Raw genomic sequence first — 22,339 nt, 5'->3', positions numbered from 1 at the left:
TTATCCAGGATCAGGGATAAAGGTTTAGATTAGATCACGATTCTAGATGAAGATTTAATTCAAGTTTAAACGCGCGGATGACACCTATCGAGATAGCAGCCAACCCCTATAAATAGGAGGGCCCTATAACTCGAAAATCACACCTCATAACTCACCAAATTTTCGAGTTTGCTCTCCCTAGTTCCCTAGGAATTTTCGAGTTTTGCTCAGCCGAGTAGCGAAGCGCAGCCGTCCAGTCGCCGAAGAGGAAATTTTCGAAATTTCTTGTGCAAGCAACCCTAGCTTTTCACGTTTTTCAGCAAGAATTTAAGGTAAGTGGGCTTGTTTTAAATGTGTAATTTCGGTGTATGCATTTTCGTTTTTTTGAAATTTCGGTCGAGTACAATTCTTCTTCTACCCCCTTCTGGTTATGATTTCTGCATGGGTTTTATGTTGACACTGTGAGGATTCAACTTGATATGGGAGGGAATCCCAACTATGATATGACCCTCATACGGTGGGGATATAACCGATTCGGCCTCGCCTCCTTAGAGGAATAAAAATTAGGGACTAAATTCAGCAAACCATTGAAAGTAGAGGAATCTCAGTGTCAGGTCAGGGATACGAATGTGGTATGAGTCAAAGTATGCATGGTGTGTATGTGTGTGTGTATTTCGAAATTTTATGTGCATGTTGTTGTGTACTCGAACGGCCCCCACTTGCTGAGTATTTCCCAAAATACTCACCCCCTTACTCTCCCCTCCCCAGATAAATCAGAAGAACAGGTTGAGGAAGAAGAGTCGGAACAATTCTGGGGATGGTGATTTCGAGATTTAGTCTTAGCCATGTTCTCATTATTTTCGAATTTTAGTAGTTAAATTTTCATGTAAAACGTTTCCGCATTTATTTATTTTTCAGTTGTAAAGACAATGTTCAAACTTTGCGAATTTATGAAATAAACTGGTTTCGGTTTATACTGTGCTACGAGGCTGGTTGTTTTTCGGTTGTGTGATTGATGAACAACGCCGATGTTGACCAACCCCGGTTTCGGGGCGTGACAAAACATCTTTAAAAAGTTTATGTATTTTATCAACACAACCTAGAAATTAGAATACTGTGATAATGTTTTGGTGAAAAACTTTGAAATAACCAAGAAATTTATAAGATACCACATTGAAAACATAACAAATATTTGAGAAAATAGTTTTTTTTTACACTAACATGTTCAATTTTGGTTTTAGATTCACATAATTTTCAAGATTTAGTTTTGATATACTATCTTTTAATTTTTGATTATTTCGATTATGCGAAGCGACGCATTGAAAAGGGCATCGTTCATGTGGCTGAGGTCGAGACACAGGTGGATGTGGCTGACGAGGCGTAGTGTGCTGCTGAGGATAGTGTTTATTTAGTTGATATTTTGTCTATTTGTTTAAAATATCACCCTCCGATTTACTAAAAGTGATGGTATTGATTCAATAACTTGAATAAATTGTTTTCGAAAATCGAATAAACGGTACATTAATGTCAAATTCAAAATAATTCTAAGAAAAATTAAGGATTGCAACTTTGTCTGAAAAGTATAGCAGTTTATCATAAAATAAACGTTGTATATATTTAACATTAGTTTTTTTTAATCCATGTCATTTTAAAGAAACTTGGCAAATAAATAAATATAATCCAACTTGTATCTGAAAAATTGAACCCGTCTCTTTAAATCAGCCAGCAAAATAATAAAAAAATGAAGGAAATAATTTTTTTTCTTTGAAACAAATACGCCAACAAATCTACAGTAAGTTAAAGTTGAACCAATTATTTGTGTTTGCAACATCATACTGCGCCGGCGAGGAAATGGGATTGAAAGTTGGCGTAACTTCAACTTGATGATGATGATGAAACTGATTTTGTTGGGCGGACTGAGCACTGAGTGCGGCAATTTGTGCTTGAATCCTAGCTAGTTGGCATTGCGCATCGTGTATCTGTTGATGCAAAATTGTGACAGTTCCCACACAACCATATACCGGATCTTGAAGTCTACATTGAGCTTCAAAGAACAAGGAGTCTGCTGCTTCCGTTCTTCGATTCACCGGAAGTTCCTGGTCGTAAGAAATCAAAAGCCGAGAAAATTTTTCAGAAGCAAAACTTGCTGTATATATAGGGTCACAAAGACACTCGGACCAAGAAAAGGTGACGGAGCTTGCTGTTGCCATTTTTCTATTTTATACGCGCATTATCATTAATCTGATCCATATTTTATTTTCCTGATCTACTTTGAAGAAGTATAAAAAAATTATTGAAAAAATGGATCACTTTTTTGAAATACTTTGAAAAAAAAAGAGTCCCATTTATTAGATATCGCGATACTACATCCAGATACAATATACAAGTAACCTGAAGCATCTTTCCAACATTGCTAGCTCCATAGATTTTGTGGACGCAAATAAATCTTTTTGGATCATCGGGAGGAAAATAAGGAGCGAATATACAGTCGGAAGGGCATCTTCTTCTCAGATATCGGCATGCAGCACAACGAGTAGAGTTCATCGAATCCTCCTAGATATAAAAATCTTTTGAAAAATCTAATGTTTTATAGAATCTAAGGGGATTTTGCAATATTTAATATATGGAGAGGAAGAAATTGACAACGGCTAATTAACATTTGGATTGATTAGTTTGGAAGTAAATTTGAAATTCGAAGCGAGCTGATAGCATTTGGTAAATTGACTCAAATCGTGCATTTAGACGACTTATTTTTTAAGGAAAATATGTTAGGAAAGTGAGATTGATTGGCATCCATATTTAGAATATGGAAGTATGTTCTTAAAATTTTCCATCCCGTTGCAAGAAATGACTTAGTTTCCGGAAATTACAGCAAAATGCATGTACGGTAATTGTTGTCCTAAATGTATATATAGTTAGAAAAAATATATATTGATTAAATTTGTAGAAAATAGAATATGTCGCATACTGCACACACAAATTTAAATAATAAATTTAATGTTCTTTAATTAATTCATGCATGATTTTTTTATTCCATTGGCGGATGTGAATTGATAGTCTGAATACATGATATGTTAGGTGGAAATATCTGTCACATTACAATGCTCTTATGTCTGATTTGATTATTAATATTATTCGCAAAATGCTGAATGTTATATTTGAAATTACTTAAGATAAGATGTCATATAAAATGTGTATATTCCCCTACTTATGAAAGATTCGTCTAACTGTTTCTGCATGGTGTGTCCCCACTGGCTCTTTTTTAAGGCCATATATTGTTCATAACAATTTGCTCCTTTGTTAGACTAAAAAATTTGAAAATATTTAAATATTGTAAGTGAGTTGTGATGATTTGTTGCCTAGGAAAGTGCTCTATGGTAAGTTGATTGATACATGTATTCATATCTGTTTTGCATATTGTTGATCCATTGCCTTTAAGTTTACTTCTCTTTTATCAATTAATCAGTTGATATGTTTTATTTTATCAATCCCGACTAATCAGGTTTCATTTTGTTTTCACTTGGTTTCTCTTGGCGCAGCAGCAAGGAATTGATTTTTTTTTAAAAATTATTTATCACTATAAATTAAATCTTGTTTATAAGTGTTAATTATTTCCAAAATGTCAGGCATGGCTCTCAAAGATGTCAATAAAATACCTGAGTCTGAGAGGATCAATGAAAGCTCCAGCAATGGAAACTTTATCAAACCTCACTTTGAACATGCGGATGAAAATGTTGAAAATAGGCAAAACAAAAAGATGGCTTCCCTGCTTGACACTCCCAGTAAGAGAGATGGATCTGAAAATTCTGGGGAAGGGGTGGAAAATTCTGAAGTAGAGTACATTGAATCTGAGAAGTTGGAGGATGTAGAAGATGTAGAAAACTGTCTAAAGGTATTTTTTTTTTTATGTAGCCCTATCCGTGTTTATCAACATTTCCCAAGATTCTTGGTGTGAATGTGAGTGTGCACTCATGCATTCTTGCTTGTACCCTTATAAATAGCTCCTAAAAATTTATATATTTATACATTCTTTCTTACATTCTGGCGTTTAGACACTCTTACTGGAACTAGGTTCCAAAGACTGGGTTTCGGTGTGTGATGCACTCAACAATGTTCGTAGATTGTCTATATATCACAAGGGAGGAAATTGCTGGCATGCTGTAAGTATCAATCAGCAAATAGTGTTCTTAGCCTGAAGATCGAATTGATATCATAATTTTTTATGCCTTCCATGAATTTTCTGTCTCGTGACTCATAGATTTAATTGATCAGGAATGATGTGATTTCTTTAATGGTGAAATCCCTAAAGAGCCCAAGAAGTGCCGTTTGTAAAACTGCAATTATGACTTCAGCTGATATCTTTAAAGCATATAATGATGACATGATTGATTCACTTGATCCACTGGTAAATTGTTTTATTCTAAATTTAGCTGCTGCGTACTTCCTTTTTTATGGGTTTTCCATTTTCTAAAATTACTCTCTTCCTATCTATAACTGCAATGCTGTTACCCTTGTTAGCTAGTGCAACTTCTTCTCAAATCTTCACAAGACAAGAGGTTCGTGTGCGAGGCAGGTGAAAGTGCTTTAATTACCCTGACAAATTGGGTTTCCCCTCTTGTATTGTTGCCCAAGCTGCAATCTCATATTAAGAACAAGAATCCTCGAATTCGAGCAAAGGCTTCTATGTGCATTTCTCGAAGTGTTCCTCGTCTGGTAAGTACTCTTAGACGAGTTTAGTGCCCTCCCACCTCCCCTTTGTGCTTGGTTTCACTTTATATTATGAAGTTGTGTACTTCCTAACATGTCTCTAAGTTTGGAAGTTAAGATTACTTTAATGTCGTTTAACGGAACTGGTTTTTCTGTTTATGACTTCAAGTTTCTTTTTCATCTATTAATATTCGTTCAATTTTCGTTTTCCTTTCCCAGGGAGTTGATGGAATTGAAGAATTTGGCATCGACAAACTGATCCAAATAGGTGCATCCCAGCTCAGTGACCAGCTTCCCGAGTCCAGAGATGCTGCTCGAGCTTTGCTGTTGGAGTTGCAATCTGCATATGAAAAATCTCATCCCCTGGAACCAACTGCTACTGTTTCTGAGGAACCCTCGACAGTTTCTTGGGAGCATTTCTGCCAGTCAAAGCTTTCTCCATTGAGTGCACAGGCTGTTCTTCGTGTGACCGGTATCCCTCAGGAGGGATTCGTTTCAAGTTCATAGCACATCATGGCTTTACATCAACGAGTAATATTTGTCATTTTGATATTCATCTGTTGAAATATTCTTGTATATACGGTGTAACTTTTGGATATTTGGCATGACGTTTGAAGCAGATTATATAGATCCTACCTTGGGTTGAGGAATCAATAGGTTCAATAATCTGAAAATATCATTCTTATAATCTGAAGAATCTGTTGTAGTATGTTCCAAGAATTGGTCTATCCCCGACTATAATAGGGGTATGTTCCAAGAATTGGTCTATCCTGTGTGAATTTAAGCAGAGCCCATGTATTCTTTAATACATATTATGATATACGTATATATCATATTGGAAGCAAATATCTCTATGTAATATAAAGTCTCTAATAGAAATATCACTAATATAGAGGCAGTAATATAAGTTCAGTGTGTGAATTGGAAGAACACAAGTAATGTGTTAACATTCTTAAAATTTCATTATATTTAATATAAAGCTCCTTTTCTTTTTACTTGGATTGGACTACCTGTTTGTTTAAAACTACACACCAGATTGATTTGCCACTAAAATCAACCACATCATTACAATAGTATTATCCTTTTTACTTTTTCTCATTGGGTGCATGGGAATCATATTACCACGAAACTGGAAGAAAATATGACATATGTAGATCTTTTGTCAAAGACCAGAAAAGAAAAACAAAACAAGCAAGAAAACAAAAAATCGTATGTTTCAAAATCTCATTCAAAATTGCATCCCTCAAGTTCCCCGTCTTCCTTCTAGGGGATCGCATTTTCCAGATGGTTGAGTTGCTCCCTCAAGCTCCGCAACGTCGTCTGTATCGGCCCCTCCGGCTCATTCCCCCCTCATGGAAGATTTGCTTCCAAATCATTCAGATATCCACGAGACTCGGTAACACATGTGTGTGCCGTATCTATCAGTTGTTCAAAAGTATCCACATATCCAAAGCAGCATCTCTTGATTTCTTTAGCAATGAAAACTAAGACACGGTAACAGCAGCAAATCGAAGCAGCAGCAAAAATACCTAACAGATTGGTCTTTCCAAGACCTAACAAGATTGAAAGGAAAGTTGCATAAATGATGTCAAACACGCCATAATGCCAGGAACTTCGCACCACCACCATCATTAAAAGAACAGAGACAATGCAGAGAATAGAAGCTTTCTGCTCATCTACCAACGGTTTACAGTTTTTTGTCGCAACATGACCGCTTGCTTCTGTTGATGCAACAGAGCAAACAATAATTGCTCCCGTCTCAACAGTTTCTAATAGTAATCTGGCACAAAAACGATTTATTTTGTTCAAACTAGTACGATGTATTTTAGTTATCTTCTCAAAAAAATAACAAGTTCCCATAAAAACACCGCAACCTGTCCAAATGCCAACCGCCTTACCTAAACCAGATATCCATTCCGTGCCGCAATTGTGACTGACCGTCGTATATTTCGGTTCTAATGCTAAACAAGGATCTGATCTAGAGTGAAGAACATATCCTACACCAAAGCATGCATTTTCTTTTTGCCGTTCGTCAGTCTCCAAAGATTTGGAAACAAATTAAATCATATCGCAATCTTGTTCTGAAGGGAAAGAAATCAAATCGTAATCCTGCCTTGAAAGGAAAGATTTGGTCTGGACTCCTCCTATAAATATGGGTTCCCTTCTTACTTCATTTTCACTTCTCCCATATATAATTTCCTCTGCTACTATTTCACCAGCTCTCCACCATCGCAGGCCACCTTCTCACTCTACACTCACGCTCGTGACCTCGCCCGACGCCGCCAAGCCCTCGCCTCTGCCGCGCTCACCCAGCGCCCGAGCCACGCTCGCGCACACAAGCGCCACGCTCGCCCGGCGTCTCCTACTCAGCGCGCAGCTGCTCGCCTACTCCGCACAACCCCTCTCGCCCGACCATCACCCTGGTCTACACACGCGGCCTCGCTGCTCGCCCTACACCAGCCCGCCCTGCGTTCCAGCCCAGCCTCGCCTAGCCACGCCGCCCTCGCCCTCGCCCTCACCCCTGTGCGCCCTCGCCCTCTCGGCCGTGCGCTCTTCACCCTCGTCTCGCCAGACCATCGCCCCTCCTCTGGCCGACCACTTGCGCGCCCTGCCTCACGCTCGCCTGAGCGCTAGCTCGCCCCACGTCGTGTGCTAGCCCAGCCGCCTGCCTGCTCGCCCAGCGCCTACCCCACGCTCTCCTCTCACCCCACGCCGATCCAAGCTCACCCGAGCGCCAGCTCGCCTCACGCCGAGTGCTCGCACAACTGCCTGCCTGCTCGCCCAGCGCCTGCCCGAGCTCCTCCGCCACGCTCGCCCCTCGCCCCTGCCACGCTCGCCCAGCGTCCGAGCGCCTTCGCCACGCCACGCTCGCCCAGTGCCCCTGCCACGTTCGCCCAGCGCCCCTGCCGCACGCTCGCCCCCGCCGAGCCCACCTGTTGCACGCTCGCCTTCACCGGGCCACTTGCCGCGCGGACATCCTTGTATTCGTCGTCGGCTCATCCTCGCGGACCTATCTTTTGGGTATTTTGCACGTCTCATCCGGGTCAGTTTTCTCCCTTATCTGTTTAGTTGACTTCGAAATCATGTCTTCCTCCGATTATGAGTCTAGTTCTTCGAGTGATTCTGAAAGATCCAGCGGGTCTAGTGAGTCTAGTGAGTCTAGCCCGAGTAGGACTTCCCTAACTGATCCTGAATTTACCCTCGATTCCCATGAGGAGGAAGCCACCACCCATAATCGTCCTGGTAAGGAAGTCCGTCACGTGAACCAACAAATGAACATATCTGAAGCAGATAACTTATGGTACGGTCACTTGTCATCCCACATTCCTCCTGGTAGTGAGTCAAAACTTAGGAATTTGTGGCATATTCCCTCTTCTCATCATATTATCATTCCTAGTCCAGAGGACCGACCTTATTTAGCCCCCAAGGGCTATTATAACTTCTTTCAGCATCATTTTGATGCCGGTCTTCGTTTCCCCCTGTGCGATTTTTTCCAAGAATTGAGCAAACACTACCAGGTGCATTTAGGTTTACTCACGCCCAATGCTTTCCGTTTAATAAGTTGTTTCGTTGTGTTACTCAGGGCCTTAGATCTCCCTTTGAGCTGCACCACTTTTTCCTACTTCTTAGTTCTGTCCAGATCAAAAGAGGGACCTTTCAATGTGACCTCCCGATCCAGCCACAAACTTTTCGACGGGGCCCCCAGTCATGTGAAGGACTGGAAAAAATATTACTTCTTTATCCAGCCTCCTAAGGAATTAACTTGCTTTACGGATTGGTACCCTACTTTCACTAAGCCCGACCTTTCCAAGGATTATAAGAAAGATAAGGAGTATCTGCAGATAATGAGTGTGTTAGGAGATCGATGTTTTAGTATTCCCCAACTCCTGTCTGAAGCTCTTCTGTGCCACGCCGGGTTAAGTCCCGCGAAAATTAAGCTGCAGGAGAATGCTGGTAGATACTCTCACTTTTTATGTTTCTCGTTTTTCTTTTTACTTATTACGTTACCTGATAACACTCTCATCTGGTTTATTGTCTTTGCTTGCAGGTACTAGAGTTATGAATGTTCTATTTCTCCGTGAAATTGCAAAGAAGAAGACTGAGGGTTCATCATCAGTACCTCAGAAGTCAGTTGCCTCAGCACTCAAGATGGGGATGAAGGGAACATGCTCTACCACCGCGACAAAACCTGCTGGCCTGCCCACCCCGGCAACGAAGAAGAAGGCAGGCTCCTCCTCTTCCACTCAGGAGCGAGCCTCCTCCCCACCTCTTCAGGCTGAATCACATCCTCCATCTGGCAAAGAAAAGACATCCGCCGAGCCTGGCCTGTCCATTCCACAGAAGGGTAAGCGCAAGATTTCTGAGATCTCAGCCACAACGGTCTCTTCTCCGGAAGCACCCGAGTCGGATGATGGGCCTATCACTGGGCCGAGTATACACCCCTTATACACGTCGGAGTCGGTCATCGTTGGTCGAGGTCCTTCTCATTTAGCTCAGAAGATATTGTATCAGCTTCCTTCCCACGCAGATGCGACGTTCATGAGTTCACTGGGATGGTCTGATCTTACCCGCCGGACATGCAGCAGTATCGCTGAGGTATACTTCTCATTCCAGATTCTAGGCTGATATTCAATATATGCTTGCTTTTATTGTCGGTTTTTCACTCTTATCTATCTTACTCAGGGCATGATGTACTTAGGGGAGTTGGTGGAGCGTGCCAATGCTACCCTGTCCAGCGCTTGCCATGACTTACGCGAAAGTAAGGCTCTTTGCGACCAACTCCAGGCGACCCTAGATGAAGCGAAAGCGACACACGTTAAGGAGCTTTCGGAGTCCCAAGCTCAATGTGGCGAGCTCTTGAAGGAGAAACAGGAGTTTCAACGGCTGACAGAGGACCAAGCTAAAGAGATCCAGAAGCTGAAGGAAGAATTAAAGAATTCACAGGCTGAACTTACAGACACCAAGGCACGACATGCTGCAGAAGCCTCCTCCTTCAAAGAGGAATTTCTCAAATCCGACGAATTTGTCGAGATCTGTGGTCCGAAAGCTTTTCACTACCTGGGGGTGGGTTTCGAGGGTGCAGTCAGCCTCTTCAAGACTCAGGGCTATCCTCCGCCAGGGGCCCCTACTGACTTCATCGACCTTGAGGGCTTCATATCGAGTCTCCCCCCCGATTCTTAGACCGAGCTCCTTTATTTATGTTATTTTTTGCACTGCTTTACTTTCCGTAGGATTATGCGATTTTGCGATGTTTACACTTGATTATTTCCTTTCGCGCACTTTTGGCATGTTTGAAACTCATTTTATGCAACCTTGGGTATTTTGCATTTGAATTTATTGCTTCTCACGAATTTATCTTTGATGTTATTAAACCACAAGGGCTAATAAAATATCCAACTCTCCTTCTCTTCTAGTCGGCATACCTTAAGCAAGCAAGTAAAAATTCGACGCCCTTACCCTCTAGCTCTTCTGCTAGGCGATGCCTTAGCAGGAAAAGAGAAATTCAACACCTCCACCCTCTAACCCCTCTTCTAGGTGATACCTTAGCAGGAAAATAAAAATTCAATACCCTCATCCTCTAACTCCTCTGCTAGGTGATACCTTAGCAGGAAAATAAAAATTCAACACCCCCACCCTCTAACTCCGCTGCTAGGCGATGCCTTAGCAGGAAAATAAAAATTCAACACCCCCACCCTCTAACTCCGCTGCTAGGCGATGCCTTAGCAGGAAACTAACTATTCAACTCCCCCAGCCTCTAACGACTCTGCTAGGCGATACCTTAGCAGGGCAATACAAATTTCACACCCCCACCCTCTAACTCCTCTGCTAGGCGATGTTTTAGCAGGAAAAGAGAAATTCAACCCCTCCACCCTCTAACTCCTCTGCTAGGCGATACCTTAGCAGGAAAATAAGAATTCAGCACCCCCACCCTCTAACTCCTCGGCTAGGCGATGCCTTAGCAGGAAAATAAAAATTCACCACCCCCACCCTCTAACTCCTCGGCTAGGCGATGCCTTAGCAGGAAACTAACTATTCAACTCCCCCAGCCTCTAACGACTCTGCTAGGCGATACCTTAGCAGGAAAAAAGAAATTCAACACCTCCACCCTCTACCTCCTCTGCTAGGCGATGCCTTAGTAGGAGAATGAAATTTTTCTCCTGCACTCTACTCCTCTACTAGGCGAGGCCTTAGTAGGAAAATGAAGTTTTTCTCCTGACCTCTGCTCCTGGACAATTTAATTTTTCTCCTGCACTCTGCTCCTCTACTAGGCGAGGCCTTAGTAGGAAAATGAAATTTTTCTCCCCTTCACAATACAACAACATTCATGAACTAAAAAAAAAAAGAGCTTGATTTTATTGAATTCCAACGGATTACATAAGGAAATTCAGAAAATAAAATACATCAATGATGAAATCAAGAATAATGAATTCCAAGGTGATAAGCGTTCCAAGGCCTCTTCAAAGCCTTGCCTTGCACATCCTCTAAGTAATAGGCTCCAGAGCTCAGCCTTTCGATCACTTTGAAGGGGCCCTCCCATTTTGGGTCCAACTTTCCTCTCTGCTCCTCTTGCACCTTCCTCAGAACCAAGTCACCTACCTGAAAGTTTCACTGAATGACTCTTCGATTATAAGACTGTGCAATGCGGTTCTTATAAGCTTCCAGGTGAATGCTGGCAGCCTCTCTCTTTTCTTCCAAAAGATCAAGGTCAGTAGCGCGTCTCGCATCATTGTCCTCGTCATAAAACACTACCCTTTCCGATTCCAACCCAATCTCAGCCGGGAGCACTGCCTCATTACCGTAGACCAAACTGAAAGGAGTTTCTTTGGTTCCTTCTCTCGGAGTGGTTCGGTATGCCCATAGGACACTTGGTAGCTCCTCCACCCAATTACCCTTAGCTCTGCCAAGTCGAACCTTTAGACCCTGCACCAGAGTCCGATTAATCACCTCCACCTGACCATTACTCTGTGGGTAAGCTACAGAGGTAAAGACTTGTTGGATCTTCATCTCTTTACACCAAGCTTGGATCTTGGCCCCTTGGAACTGTCTCCCATTATCGGATATCAGTCTCCTAGGTACCCCGTATCTGCATCCTATACTCTTCCGCAGGAACTTCAGGACGTCATTCTCAGTGATTCTGGCCAGAGGCTCTGCTTCCACCCATTTTGAGTAATAGTCAACTGCTACCAAAAGGAATTTCTTCTGAGCAGGAGCTATAGGAAAAGGTCCCACAATATCCATTCTCCACTGGTCAAAAGGACAAGCGGCCGTGACAGCCTTCATCATCGCGGCCGGTCGGTGTTGCAACCGGGCATGACGTTGACAACTATCACAAGACATCACTAACTCTTGAGCATCATGCAGCACTGAGGGCCAAGAATAACCGGCGAGCAGCACTTTCCTCGCCAATGCATAAGCCCCTAGATGATTTCCACAACATCCCTCGTGAACTTCTCGGAGCACATAATCAGCCTCTTGATAACTCAAACACCTAAGAAGCGGCCCTGCAAAAGACGTCCTAAACAACACTTCTCCGACTATCACATAACGTGAACATTTCGTCTTCAACTTACGAGCCTCGCGAGGGTCATCAGGAAGCTTTCCCTCCTTCAAGTAATCAGTTATAGCGGTTCTCCAATCCTCTTCCTCTTGCTCAACTGCAGGTGAACTCATGTGAGGTGTGAGTTCGACCTGAAAGACCACATCTCTATTCTTCCAACTTCCCATTGTCCCAGCCATTTTGGCCAGAGTGTCTGCCTTTTCATTCTCTTTCCGTGGAATCTGTACAAATGTAATCTCTGTGAACTTCTCTCTGACCCTGTCCACTTCTCGAGCATACTCAATAAGTTTCTCATCTTTCACATCATACGCTCCCTTCATCTGTTGTGCCACCAGCTGAGAGTCAGAAAAAATAAGTACCCGGGTAGCTCCCACATTCATGGCTGCTCGAAGTCCTGCCAACACAGCCTCATATTCTGCCTCATTGTTGGATGCTCGAAAATCCAACCTAACCGCTAATTTCACCTCCTCCCCAGCTGGTGAAATCAGTACCACCCCCACCCCGCTTCCCTCTTTAGAAGAGGAACCATCCACATACACTTTCCAAGGGTCCTCATTTTCTTGATGCACGGTCTCAGCCAGAAAATCGGCTAAGGTTTGTGCATTGATAGATGTTCTTGGCTCATACTGGATGTCATATTCGCCCAGCTCAGTAGTCCACTTGATCAAACGGCCAGACATATCCGAATGAGTTAGGATTCTGCCCAATGGACTGTTAGTGAGCACCACAATCGGATGAGATAGGAAGTAGGGCCTCAAGCGTCTTGCTGTCACTACCAAAGCCAAAGCCAATTTTTCCAACCCCGAGTATCGGATCTCTGCCCCTTTGAGTGCATGCGAAACATAGTACACCGGCTGCTGAACTGACCCCTCTAGCTTAACAAGGACTGAACTTACAGCCCCTTCAGTGGCAGATAAATATACCCACAAAGGCTCACCCACCGCCGGTTTGGCCAGGACAGGAAGCTCGGCAAGGTACTCCTTCAATTATGTGAAAGCCTTCTCGCAATCTGGACCCCACTCAAATTTTCTCGCTTTACGCAAGGTCCGGAAGAATGGTAAGCTTCGGTGGGCGGACCTCGAGATAAAGCGTGCCAGCGCAGCAATCCTACCTGTCAGCTGCTGAACATCTTTAGGTCCCTGGGGAGAGACTATATCTTGGATAGCTTGAACTTTCTCGGGGTTGGCCTCGATCCCCCTTTCTGTCACCATATAACCCAGGAACTTCCCGCTCCTCACCCCAAAACTACACTTCTGAGGATTCAACTTCAGCCTATAGGACCTGAGGGTGGAAAAGGTCTCCATTAAGTCAGGTATGAGCTGTGTTGAATCCTTAGACTTTACCATGATGTCGTCCACATACACTTCGACATTCCTTCCCACCTGCTCAGAAAAGACTCTATCCATCAACCGCTGATACGTGGCTCCGGCATTTTTGAGTCCAAAGGGCATGACAACGTAACAGAAAGTTCCTTCAGAGGTGATGAAACTCACTTTATCCTGATCCTCCACAGCCAAAGGGATTTGATGGTACCCTTGATAAGCGTCCAGCATGCACAAATACTGATGTCCAGCTGTTGAGTCCACCAACTGATCTATCCGAGGCAAAGGATAACAATCTTTAGGACATGCCTTGTTGAGATCTCTGAAGTCCACACACATCCTCCACTACCCTGAACTCTTCGGGACTAGGACAACATTCGATAGCCAAGTAGGGAATTGCACTTCTCGAATGTGCCCAGCCTCAAGCAATTCACCGACCTCTTTCTGTATAACTTTCTCTTTCTCAGGCCCGAAATGTCTTTTCTTCTGTTTTACTGGGCGAGCATTCGACAAGATGTTCAACCGATGCTCCGCCACATCCGGGGCCATCCCAGTGAGCTCTTGAGCTGACCAAGCGAACACGCTGAGATTGGCCTGTAAGAAAGCAATGAGTTCCTCCTTAACCCTTAGGTCAAGGTCACGGGCTATTCTGAGCATTTTCTTTTCAGGTCCCAGCACTATGACCTCCGGTTCTTCCTCCATAACCTCCCAAACCTCCTTCCTCGCTACGGGCAACCCCCTCCTCCCCCTTCTAATCATATTAACTTCCACCCGCGCCCTCTTCCCCTCCTCCTTCACCGTCCCTTCATAACACCGACGCGCGACCTTCTGGTCCCCGCACAAGACTCCCACTTCCTTCCCCACAGGAAACTTCATCTTCTGATGATACGCGGAGGCTACGGCTCTGAAATCCTTTAAGGTTGGCCGCCCCAGGATTCCATTATACGATGAGGGGGTATCTACCACTGTAAATGTTATCATCTTTGTTACCCGCTGAGGGTCACGCCCCAAAGATAGGGGAAGAGTAATTTGACCCAGCGGCGGAATGGCATGTCCCGCGAACTCATACAGAGGAGTGGAGACCGAATCAAACTCGAACCCTTCCACCTTCATCTGATCCAACGTGCTCTTGAACAATATATTTACAGAGCTCCCATTATCAATGAAGATCCTTGCCACATCGTAGTTGGCAATAGTGGCTGTCACCACCAAGGCATCGTTATAAGGAGCCACGATACCTCGAAGGTCTTCCGGCCCGAAGCTGATGACAGGATCTTGGGGTAAGTCTGCACCCCTGGATATCTCCAAATTCTCCAACCTCCTCCCATGTGCTTTCCGAGCTCGCCCAGAGTCTCCATCAGTAGCACCCCCCGAGATCATGTGAATCATTCCTCTCGTGGGGTGGTTATCTTCATCTGCTCTCCTCCTCGGCTCAACAGGTTCCCGAGGAACATCCCGACCCCGCCCTTCTCTTCTCGGCTCTCCGACCCTCTGGTTGATCCAAGGAGGACCTCGACCTCGCCTAGGAGACAGGCGAGGTTTCGGTCGGTCCCCGGATGAGGATGCCTCTCGTTTGTCCGTCGGAGGCATCCTAACACCGTCCTCCGCTCTCTGCGACTTCTCCCACCTTCCCTCTGGCTCCTTCACCTCCATTACCTTATCGCGATTCCTGTTCAGAGGAACATGTGATGAGAATTGTCCTCTACTTCTATTTCTGTCCTCCTCCTTCTCCACTGAACCCCTCTTCCTACCTCCTCTCTCTCCCCTCTCCATCCTACTTCCCTCGGGCCGCTGCTCCATCCTTCTATACCGTTGGGCATCCTCTAGATTTACATACTTCTCCGCCCGAGCCAGCAAGTCATCATAGCTCGACGGAGGCTTCTTGAACAGCGACTTGAAAAACTCCCCTCCCCTCAGTCCTTGTGTAAAGGCACTTATCATGATGTCAGGGGTAGCCGTCGATATCTCCAGCGCTGCACTGTTGAAACGCTGAACAAATTCTCGCAAAGTTTCAGTCTCTTGCTGTTTCATCACGAACAAGCTCAAATAATTTCTCTGGTGCCTCTTGCTGCTGGCAAATCGGTGCAAGAAAGCTGTAGCAAAATCCTCAAAAGACTGTATGGAGTTGGGCTGCAGGGTGTTAAACCACTGCTGGGCTGACCTCACCAACGTGCCCAGAAACACCCTGCACCTGACTCCATCTGAATATTGGTGCAACAAAGCCGCATTTTCAAATCTCCCCAAGTGTTCCTCGGGGTCAGTATGTCCGTCATACTCACCAATGTTAGATTGTCGGAAATTCGGAGGAAGCCCTTCCTCCAAGATGGCTAGTGAAAAAGGGCTTCCTCTCTTGGGTACCGGCGCTCTGCTTCCTACCTGCTCCCTCAACCTCCGTATCTCCTTCCACATCTCCCCCATCTCACTAATCTCCCCAGTTGGGAGGGGTTGCGTCTCCTCCACCATGCTCTGGTGGACTTCAACATTTTCCTCACGTTCCTGACGGGCGGCCTGTTCCTCTACAAACACAGACTCTTGATTCCTTTTCATGGCCTCATCCACTGTTCGGGTGATAAATTGGCCCAACTGCTCCAGGGTCAAGTTCCCCACATTCTCATTGGGACGGGTTTGCTCGACCCTTGTCTCGTGAAGGGGCTGCTCGGTTCTTGTCTCTTGACGAGGTTGTTCATGTCTTGCCACAACATGAGACTGTTCGGGTCCCCTCTGAGGACGCGATGATGCTGAGGTAGCCCTTCTACTTCCTTTCCTGCCTACCATCTCTACGTCTCAACTCAAGTTTTCCCACAGACGGCGCCAAGTGATACTCACGGGAAATTTAGGGTCCGATTCCGGCGAGGGTCACTAATCCAGACGCAGGGTTGAAATTGTCCTGAGCCTGAAATCACAAATAAGACCGTTAGAAGGGGGTCAGGAGGGCGTCCTGGCGTAGCCCCTCCGACGCTCAAGTCAGAGACTGAGGATATATGAGGGGAGCAGCTAAGGGTGCTGCTGAAAACAATATAGTGAATGAATCAAATGAACACCCAAACCTGATATTTATAGGAGAATACATGTGCCCTTGATGGGCCTGTCTTCCATTTGGGCTTGGGATGGGCCAGGGGTAGTGGGCTCATCCATGGGGTATCAACCTGTTTGTTTAAAACTACACACCATATTGATTTGCCACTAAAATCAACCACATCATTACAATAGTATTATCCTTTTTACTTTTTCTCATTGGGTGCATGGGAATCATATTACCACGAAACTGGAAGAAAATATGACATATGTAGATCTTTTGTCAAAGACCAGAAAAGAAAAACAAAACAAGCAAGAAAACAAAAAATCGTATGTTTCAAAATCTCATTCAAAATTGCATCCCTCAAGTTCCCCGTCTTCCTTCTAGGGGATCGCATTTTCCAGATGGTTGAGTTGCTCCCTCAAGCTCCGCAACGTCGTCTGTATCGGCCCCTCCGGCTCATCCCCCCTCCTAGAAGATTTGCTTCCAAATCATTCAGATATCCACGAGACTCGGTAACACATGTGTGTGCCGTATCTATCAGTTGTTCAAAAGTATCCACATATCCAAAGCAGCATCTCTTGATTTCTTTAGCAATGAAAACTAAGACACGGTAACAGCAGCAAATCGAAGCAGCAGCAAAAATACCTAACAGATTGGTCTTTCCAAGACCTAACAAGATTGAAAGGAAAGTTGCATAAATGATGTCAAACACGCCATAATGCCAGGAACTTCGCACCACCACCATCATTAAAAGAACAGAGACAATGCAGAGAATAGAAGCTTTCTGCTCATCTACCAACGGTTTACAGTTTTTTGTCGCAACATGACCGCTTGCTTCTGTTGATGCAACAGAGCAAACAATAATTGCTCCCGTCTCAACAGTTTCTAATAGTAATCTGGCACAAAAACGATTTATTTTGTTCAAACTAGTACGATGTATTTTAGTTATCTTCTCAAAAAAATAACAAGTTCCCATAAAAACACCGCAACCTGTCCAAATGCCAACCGCCTTACCTAAACCAGATATCCATTCCGTGCCGCAATTGTGACTGACCGTCGTATATTTCGGTTCTAATGCTAAACAAGGATCTGATCTAGAGTGAAGAACGTATCCTACACCAAAGCATGCAAAAGAAGCAAATAGAGATATGAATCGAATCATAGTCCAAACAGTGCATGTCGAAGCTCCACATGCCATTCCTTTGTTGCTCAAACAAAAAAAAAGTTACTGACGGACGGTGGATATATTTCTACTTAAGGTGCAATAATCAGGCTAAACATTTCTAGCTCAGCATAATGTCAAACAGTCCGTAAGCCTTACACCACGTGAATTATGGAAATGACTTTTCCCTTAGCATGGTCACCCTTTCCATCATCCCTTAACCATAACCAGAAGATGTTGGAAAGTTCTGGCCAACGGGCAGTGATGCTAGCAGTTTAAGACCAATGGGTGGTGGTGATGAAATGTTCCGATCAGTGGATAGAGATGATGGAGGATTTGGTTTGGACAATAACCGCGGAACACCACCCTTTCTTTCTGGGCCGAAGCGAGGATATTCTTTTTATGGTAGAGAAAGGTCCCGAGGTACTTACAATTCAGATTTTAAAGTGAATTATATTTTCTAGGTTACATTTAGAGCTTCGGTTGGCTGCACGCATTTACTGATCTGCAGCAAAATATTTTCTGTAGGATAGAATTTTGTTGCTAGCATGCATGTAATATAGCTTGCACAGAATGACAATCAAATGATTAGCTTAATACAGATCAAAATTTGAGTTTTGCGGCTGACATTAGGTGTTGAGCCTGCAATGAGTTGTTTATATTACGTATAGGGCTTTGGGATTTATGTTCATATGCCGTGGCTGCACTGTTAGTAGGCTTTGAATTTTGAGAATGTATTAATGAAGTAATGTTTACATACTTGAATATGGTTTATAATTTTGTTTTATAGTTTTATTCTCTTTACTAATTATTTTCCTTCGTCCACATTTTTGTATACAACTGATAGCTAAATTCTATAAGATGCATTTGTCTGTATTAATTTATTATCAGACCAAGTTGATGGAGGTAGTTTCGTCAAGCTTTTCGTTGGATATGTTCCGAGGACAGCCACAGAAGTAGATGTAAGTTTGTTGTATTGATGAATTATATGTTGTTACAAATTCACAACGACTTTAAACTTGGCCTTGACTTTAAAGAGGTTTGTTGGCTCTGTGATTTGTCCTTTCTATCTGTGTCGTTTATCTTCTGATTAGTTTCTTGTACGAGTAGATGCTAATAGCACACCATATATAGATGCATAAAAGTAGTGTGATTTATTACTAATTGTTTATCGTCGCTTGATGTACAAGGAGAAAATACTTTTTATTAATGGCATTGTCATTTGTTTTGATCACAAAACGTTTCATATAATTATATTAGTCTGCAATCTCAGGTGTGTTTAAATTTACAAGATGAAGAAACAAATGAATTTTACTTTTTAATGCGATGCATTGAGTTTCAGCTTTGATTAATCTGATCAATCATTAGCCTTTTTGTGTTTTTACTATTTATTGTTCCTTTCATCGAATCAGTTTAGATACGACCTTTGTTTGACAAACGTGGACGTGTTCTGGAGGTCGCCTTAATCAAGGATAAGAGGGCTGGTCAACAACAAGGTATGTGCATTTAATTTGTTCGATTTTTAATATATCGTTTTTTTATAATATTTGTGTGAATATGTCTTTTCAGGTTTGTTGAGAGGCTGAAGGAAGCCACCATAACCTTATATTTCTCAACAATTGTTTACTCTTCCTATCTTTCCTGCTCAAACTCCGTCATCCGAGGAGGATCGGAGGCACAATTAAAGAAATACTATGAATCAAACCATGTATATTGACTGAGAAGAGGGATATTAGTTTTTGGCTTTTATGGCCACTCTCGATTTGTGTGTGGCATAGTCTAGGAAGTATTCTCATTTGGGGTTTTCCTAATTTGTGTGAAACAATCTGTTTTATGTTAATAGAAATAACAATCTGATGCTAATTCATCACCAAACGGTACTAGCATTCCACTTTTTTTTTTTTTTTTTTAAATTTAAGTCTCCCACTTGGACGCATGTAAATGGCGTGATCATTTATAAATATGGTTTAGATTTTGGAAGCTGCTTGTCACGCCCCGAAATCGGGGTTGGTCAACATCGGCGTTGTTCATCAATCACACAATCGAAAAACAACCAGCCTCGTAGCACAGTATAAATCGAAACCAGTTTATTTCATAAATTCGCAAAGTTTGGACATTGTCTTTACAACTGAAAAATAAATAAATGCGGAAACGTTTTACATGAAAATTAAACTTCTAAAATTCGAAAATAATGAGAACATGGCCAAGACTAAATCTCGAAATCACCATCCCCAGAATTGTTCCGACTCTTCTTCCTCAACCTGTTCTTCTGATTTATCTGGGGAGGGGAGAGTAAGGGGTGAGTATTTTGGGAAATACTCAGCAAGTGGGGGCCGTTCGAGTACACAACAACATGCACATATATTTTCGAAATACATACACACACACACCATGCATATTTTGACTCATACCACATTCGTATCCTTGACCTGACACTGAGATTCCTCTACTTTCAATGGTTTACTGAATTCAGTCCCTAATTTTTATTCCTCTAAGGGGGCGAGGCCGAATCGGTTATATCCCCACCGTATGAGGGTCATATCATAGTTGGGATTCCCTCCCATATCAAGTTGAATCCTCACAGTGTCAACATAAAACCCATGCAGAAATCATAACCAGAAGGGGTAGAAAGAGAATTGTACTCGACCGAAATTTCAAAAAAACGAAAATGCATACACCGAAATTACACATTTAAAACAAGCCCACTTACCTTAAATTCTTGCTGAAAAACGTGAAAAGCTAGGGTGGCTTGCACAGGAAATTTCGAAAATTTCCTCTTCGGCGACTTGACGGCAGCGCTTCGCTACTCGGCTGAGCAAAACTCGAAAATTCCTAGGGAAACTAGGGAGAGCAAACTCGAAAATTTGGTGAGTTATGATGTGTGATTTTCGAGTTATAGGGCCCTCCTATTTATAGGGGTTGGCTGCTATCTCGATAGGTGTCATCCGCGCGTTTGAATTGAATCAAATCTTCATCTAGAATCGTGATCTAATCTAAATTTTTATCCCTGATCCTTGATGATAATTTCGAAATCTTGATATCCTACCCTTGGATAATTTCGAAATTATGCCATGTCCAGCCTGCAAAATTTCTACTTTGAGTCTAATTTCCAATATTCGGTAGACTTTTTGTCCCTCAATATAATAAAAATTATATTTCTTAAATCCCAAAAGTTTCCCTCCCTAAATCCGAAATTTAGTGGTATTTTTCCAAAATAGGATTTTGATTTTTCTCCAAAAGTCCTGGTAGCTAAACTTTTAAATTTTCCCAAGCCTGTATTTTATATCGTGTAGACTTTCCCTATATCTCATAAATTTTGAAAATCCTCCCTAAATCCTTCAACATTTTTGAAAATCCTATGATATCTATTTCAAGATTGAGTTATCTTCCTGCTTAAATCTTTATCCATGTATTTTTCTGCATATCTCAAATTACGAAAAATATGCACGATATTAATTAAATTCTTGAGTTCCAAATAATGCTCAAGATAAAATTATCCATTCTATTTTCAAAAATCTTGCAAATCTTGGTACAAAATATTATCATTATAAAATCAAAAATCCTGGATTTTACATCCCTCCCTCCTTATGGGAAGTTTCGTCCTCGAAACTTGGGTTGACTAGGTCTACGAAGAGGTAAGGGTATTGGTTCCTCATCCTTTCTTCTAGCTCCCATGTGGCTTCTCTTTCAGTGTGGTTAGACCATTGCACCTTGACGTAGGGAATGATTCGTCGCCTTAGTACTTGGTCTTTGGTGTCCACAATCCTGATGGGAATTTCTTCGTACTTCAGCTCTTCTCCCAAGTTACTTTCGATCATGAGCGGTTCCACTTCCAACACGTGGCTTGGATCCGAGATGTATTTCCGTAGTTGGGACACGTGGANAATTTCTTCGTACTTCAGCTCTTCTCCCAAGTTACTTTCGATCATGAGCGGTTCCACTTCCAACACGTGGCTTGGATCCGAGATGTATTTCCGTAGTTGGGACACGTGGAAAACATTATGAATTCTTGACATGTTTGGCGGCAGTACCAATCTGTATGCCAGTGTACCCACCTTTTCCAAAATTTCGAAGGGTCCTACATAACGGGGGTTCAGCTTCCCAGCTTTGCTGAATCGGACAACTCCTTTCATAGGCGAGACTTTTACGTAGGCCTTATCGCCAACGTTGAATTCCACTGGCCTTCTTTTCAGATCTGCCCAACTTTTCTGTCGGTCTTGGGCTGTCTTGAGTTTCTCTCGGACGACTGTAACCTTGTCTATGGTTATCTGTACGAGCTCGGGTCCTACTATTGCCTTTTCTCCCACTTCATCCCAATCTAAGGGTGACCGACATTTCCTTCCATACAGAGCTGCATATGGAGCCATCCCAATACTGCTGTTATAGCTGTTATTATACGCAAACTCGATCAATGGCAGATGATTGCTCCAATTACTACTGAATTCTAGGGCGCACGCTCGCAGCATGTCTTCCAAGGTTTGAATTTTTCTCTCAGTTTGGCCATCGGTTTGAGGGTGGTAGGCCGTACTAAGAGTGACTTTCGTTCACATGGCCTCTTGGAAGCTCTTCCAAAAACGTGAGACGAACCTCGG

At 43.0% G+C, this 22,339-nt stretch overlaps 3 protein-coding genes, 1 long non-coding RNA gene and 1 pseudogene across 4 annotated transcripts; 3 read left to right on the top strand and 2 right to left on the bottom strand.

Annotated features, from left to right (window-relative positions):
* Positions 1-1,766: 1,766 nt before the first annotated feature.
* Positions 1,767-2,189, bottom strand: LOC140972661 (LOB domain-containing protein 12-like). Its single transcript, XM_073435039.1, has one exon. It carries the CDS (start codon positions 2,187-2,189, stop codon positions 1,767-1,769), a length of 423 nt encoding a protein of 140 aa, XP_073291140.1.
* Positions 2,190-3,044: 855 nt separating this feature from the next.
* LOC140972391 (uncharacterized) lies at positions 3,045-5,340 on the top strand (annotated as a pseudogene).
* A 3,833-nt stretch (positions 5,341-9,173) lies between these two features.
* LOC140972390 (uncharacterized) lies at positions 9,174-9,921 on the top strand. The gene is made up of 2 exons (XM_073434831.1): positions 9,174-9,282; positions 9,370-9,921. Exons 1-2 carry the CDS (start codon positions 9,226-9,228, stop codon positions 9,865-9,867), a joined length of 555 nt encoding a protein of 184 aa, XP_073290932.1. The 5' UTR covers positions 9,174-9,225; the 3' UTR covers positions 9,868-9,921.
* A 3,990-nt stretch (positions 9,922-13,911) lies between these two features.
* Positions 13,912-16,113, bottom strand: LOC140972660 (uncharacterized). Its single transcript, XM_073435037.1, has 2 exons — positions 15,027-16,113; positions 13,912-14,918 (listed from the first exon to the last, which is right to left on the bottom strand). Exons 1-2 carry the CDS (start codon positions 16,111-16,113, stop codon positions 13,912-13,914), a joined length of 2,094 nt encoding a protein of 697 aa, XP_073291138.1.
* A 1,055-nt stretch (positions 16,114-17,168) lies between these two features.
* On the top strand, positions 17,169-19,255 carry LOC140972389 (uncharacterized). Its single transcript, XR_012174503.1, has 3 exons — positions 17,169-18,170; positions 18,639-18,709; positions 19,165-19,255. It is a non-coding gene; the product is annotated as an uncharacterized lncRNA (long non-coding RNA).
* The last annotated feature ends 3,084 nt before the right edge of the window (positions 19,256-22,339 follow it).

Source organism: Primulina huaijiensis, chromosome 3 (assembly GCF_012295235.1).
Source record: "Primulina huaijiensis isolate GDHJ02 chromosome 3, ASM1229523v2, whole genome shotgun sequence".
In the NCBI taxonomy this organism is placed as follows: Eukaryota; Viridiplantae; Streptophyta; class Magnoliopsida; order Lamiales; family Gesneriaceae; genus Primulina; species Primulina huaijiensis.
Note: the sequence above shows the minus strand (reverse complement) of the source record. Positions and strands in the feature narration are given on the sequence as shown.

What these genes read in the sequence shown, in the direction of transcription:
- LOC140972660 (XM_073435037.1), bottom strand. Translation starts at nt 16,113, where the DNA reads ATGAAAAGGAATCAAGAGTCTGTGTTTGTAGAGGAACAGGCCGCCCGT. An exon ending in GCCGAGAAGAGAAGGGCGGG is followed by an intron (nt 14,919 to 15,026) that starts GTCGGGATGTTC and finishes CTACTGATGGAG; the next exon opens with ACTCTGGGCGAGCTCGGAAA.
- LOC140972390 (XM_073434831.1), top strand. Translation starts at nt 9,226, where the DNA reads ATGAGTTCACTGGGATGGTCTGATCTTACCCGCCGGACATGCAGCAGT. An exon ending in CATGCAGCAGTATCGCTGAG is followed by an intron (nt 9,283 to 9,369) that starts GTATACTTCTCA and finishes TATCTTACTCAG; the next exon opens with GGCATGATGTACTTAGGGGA.
- LOC140972661 (XM_073435039.1), bottom strand. Translation starts at nt 2,189, where the DNA reads ATGGCAACAGCAAGCTCCGTCACCTTTTCTTGGTCCGAGTGTCTTTGT.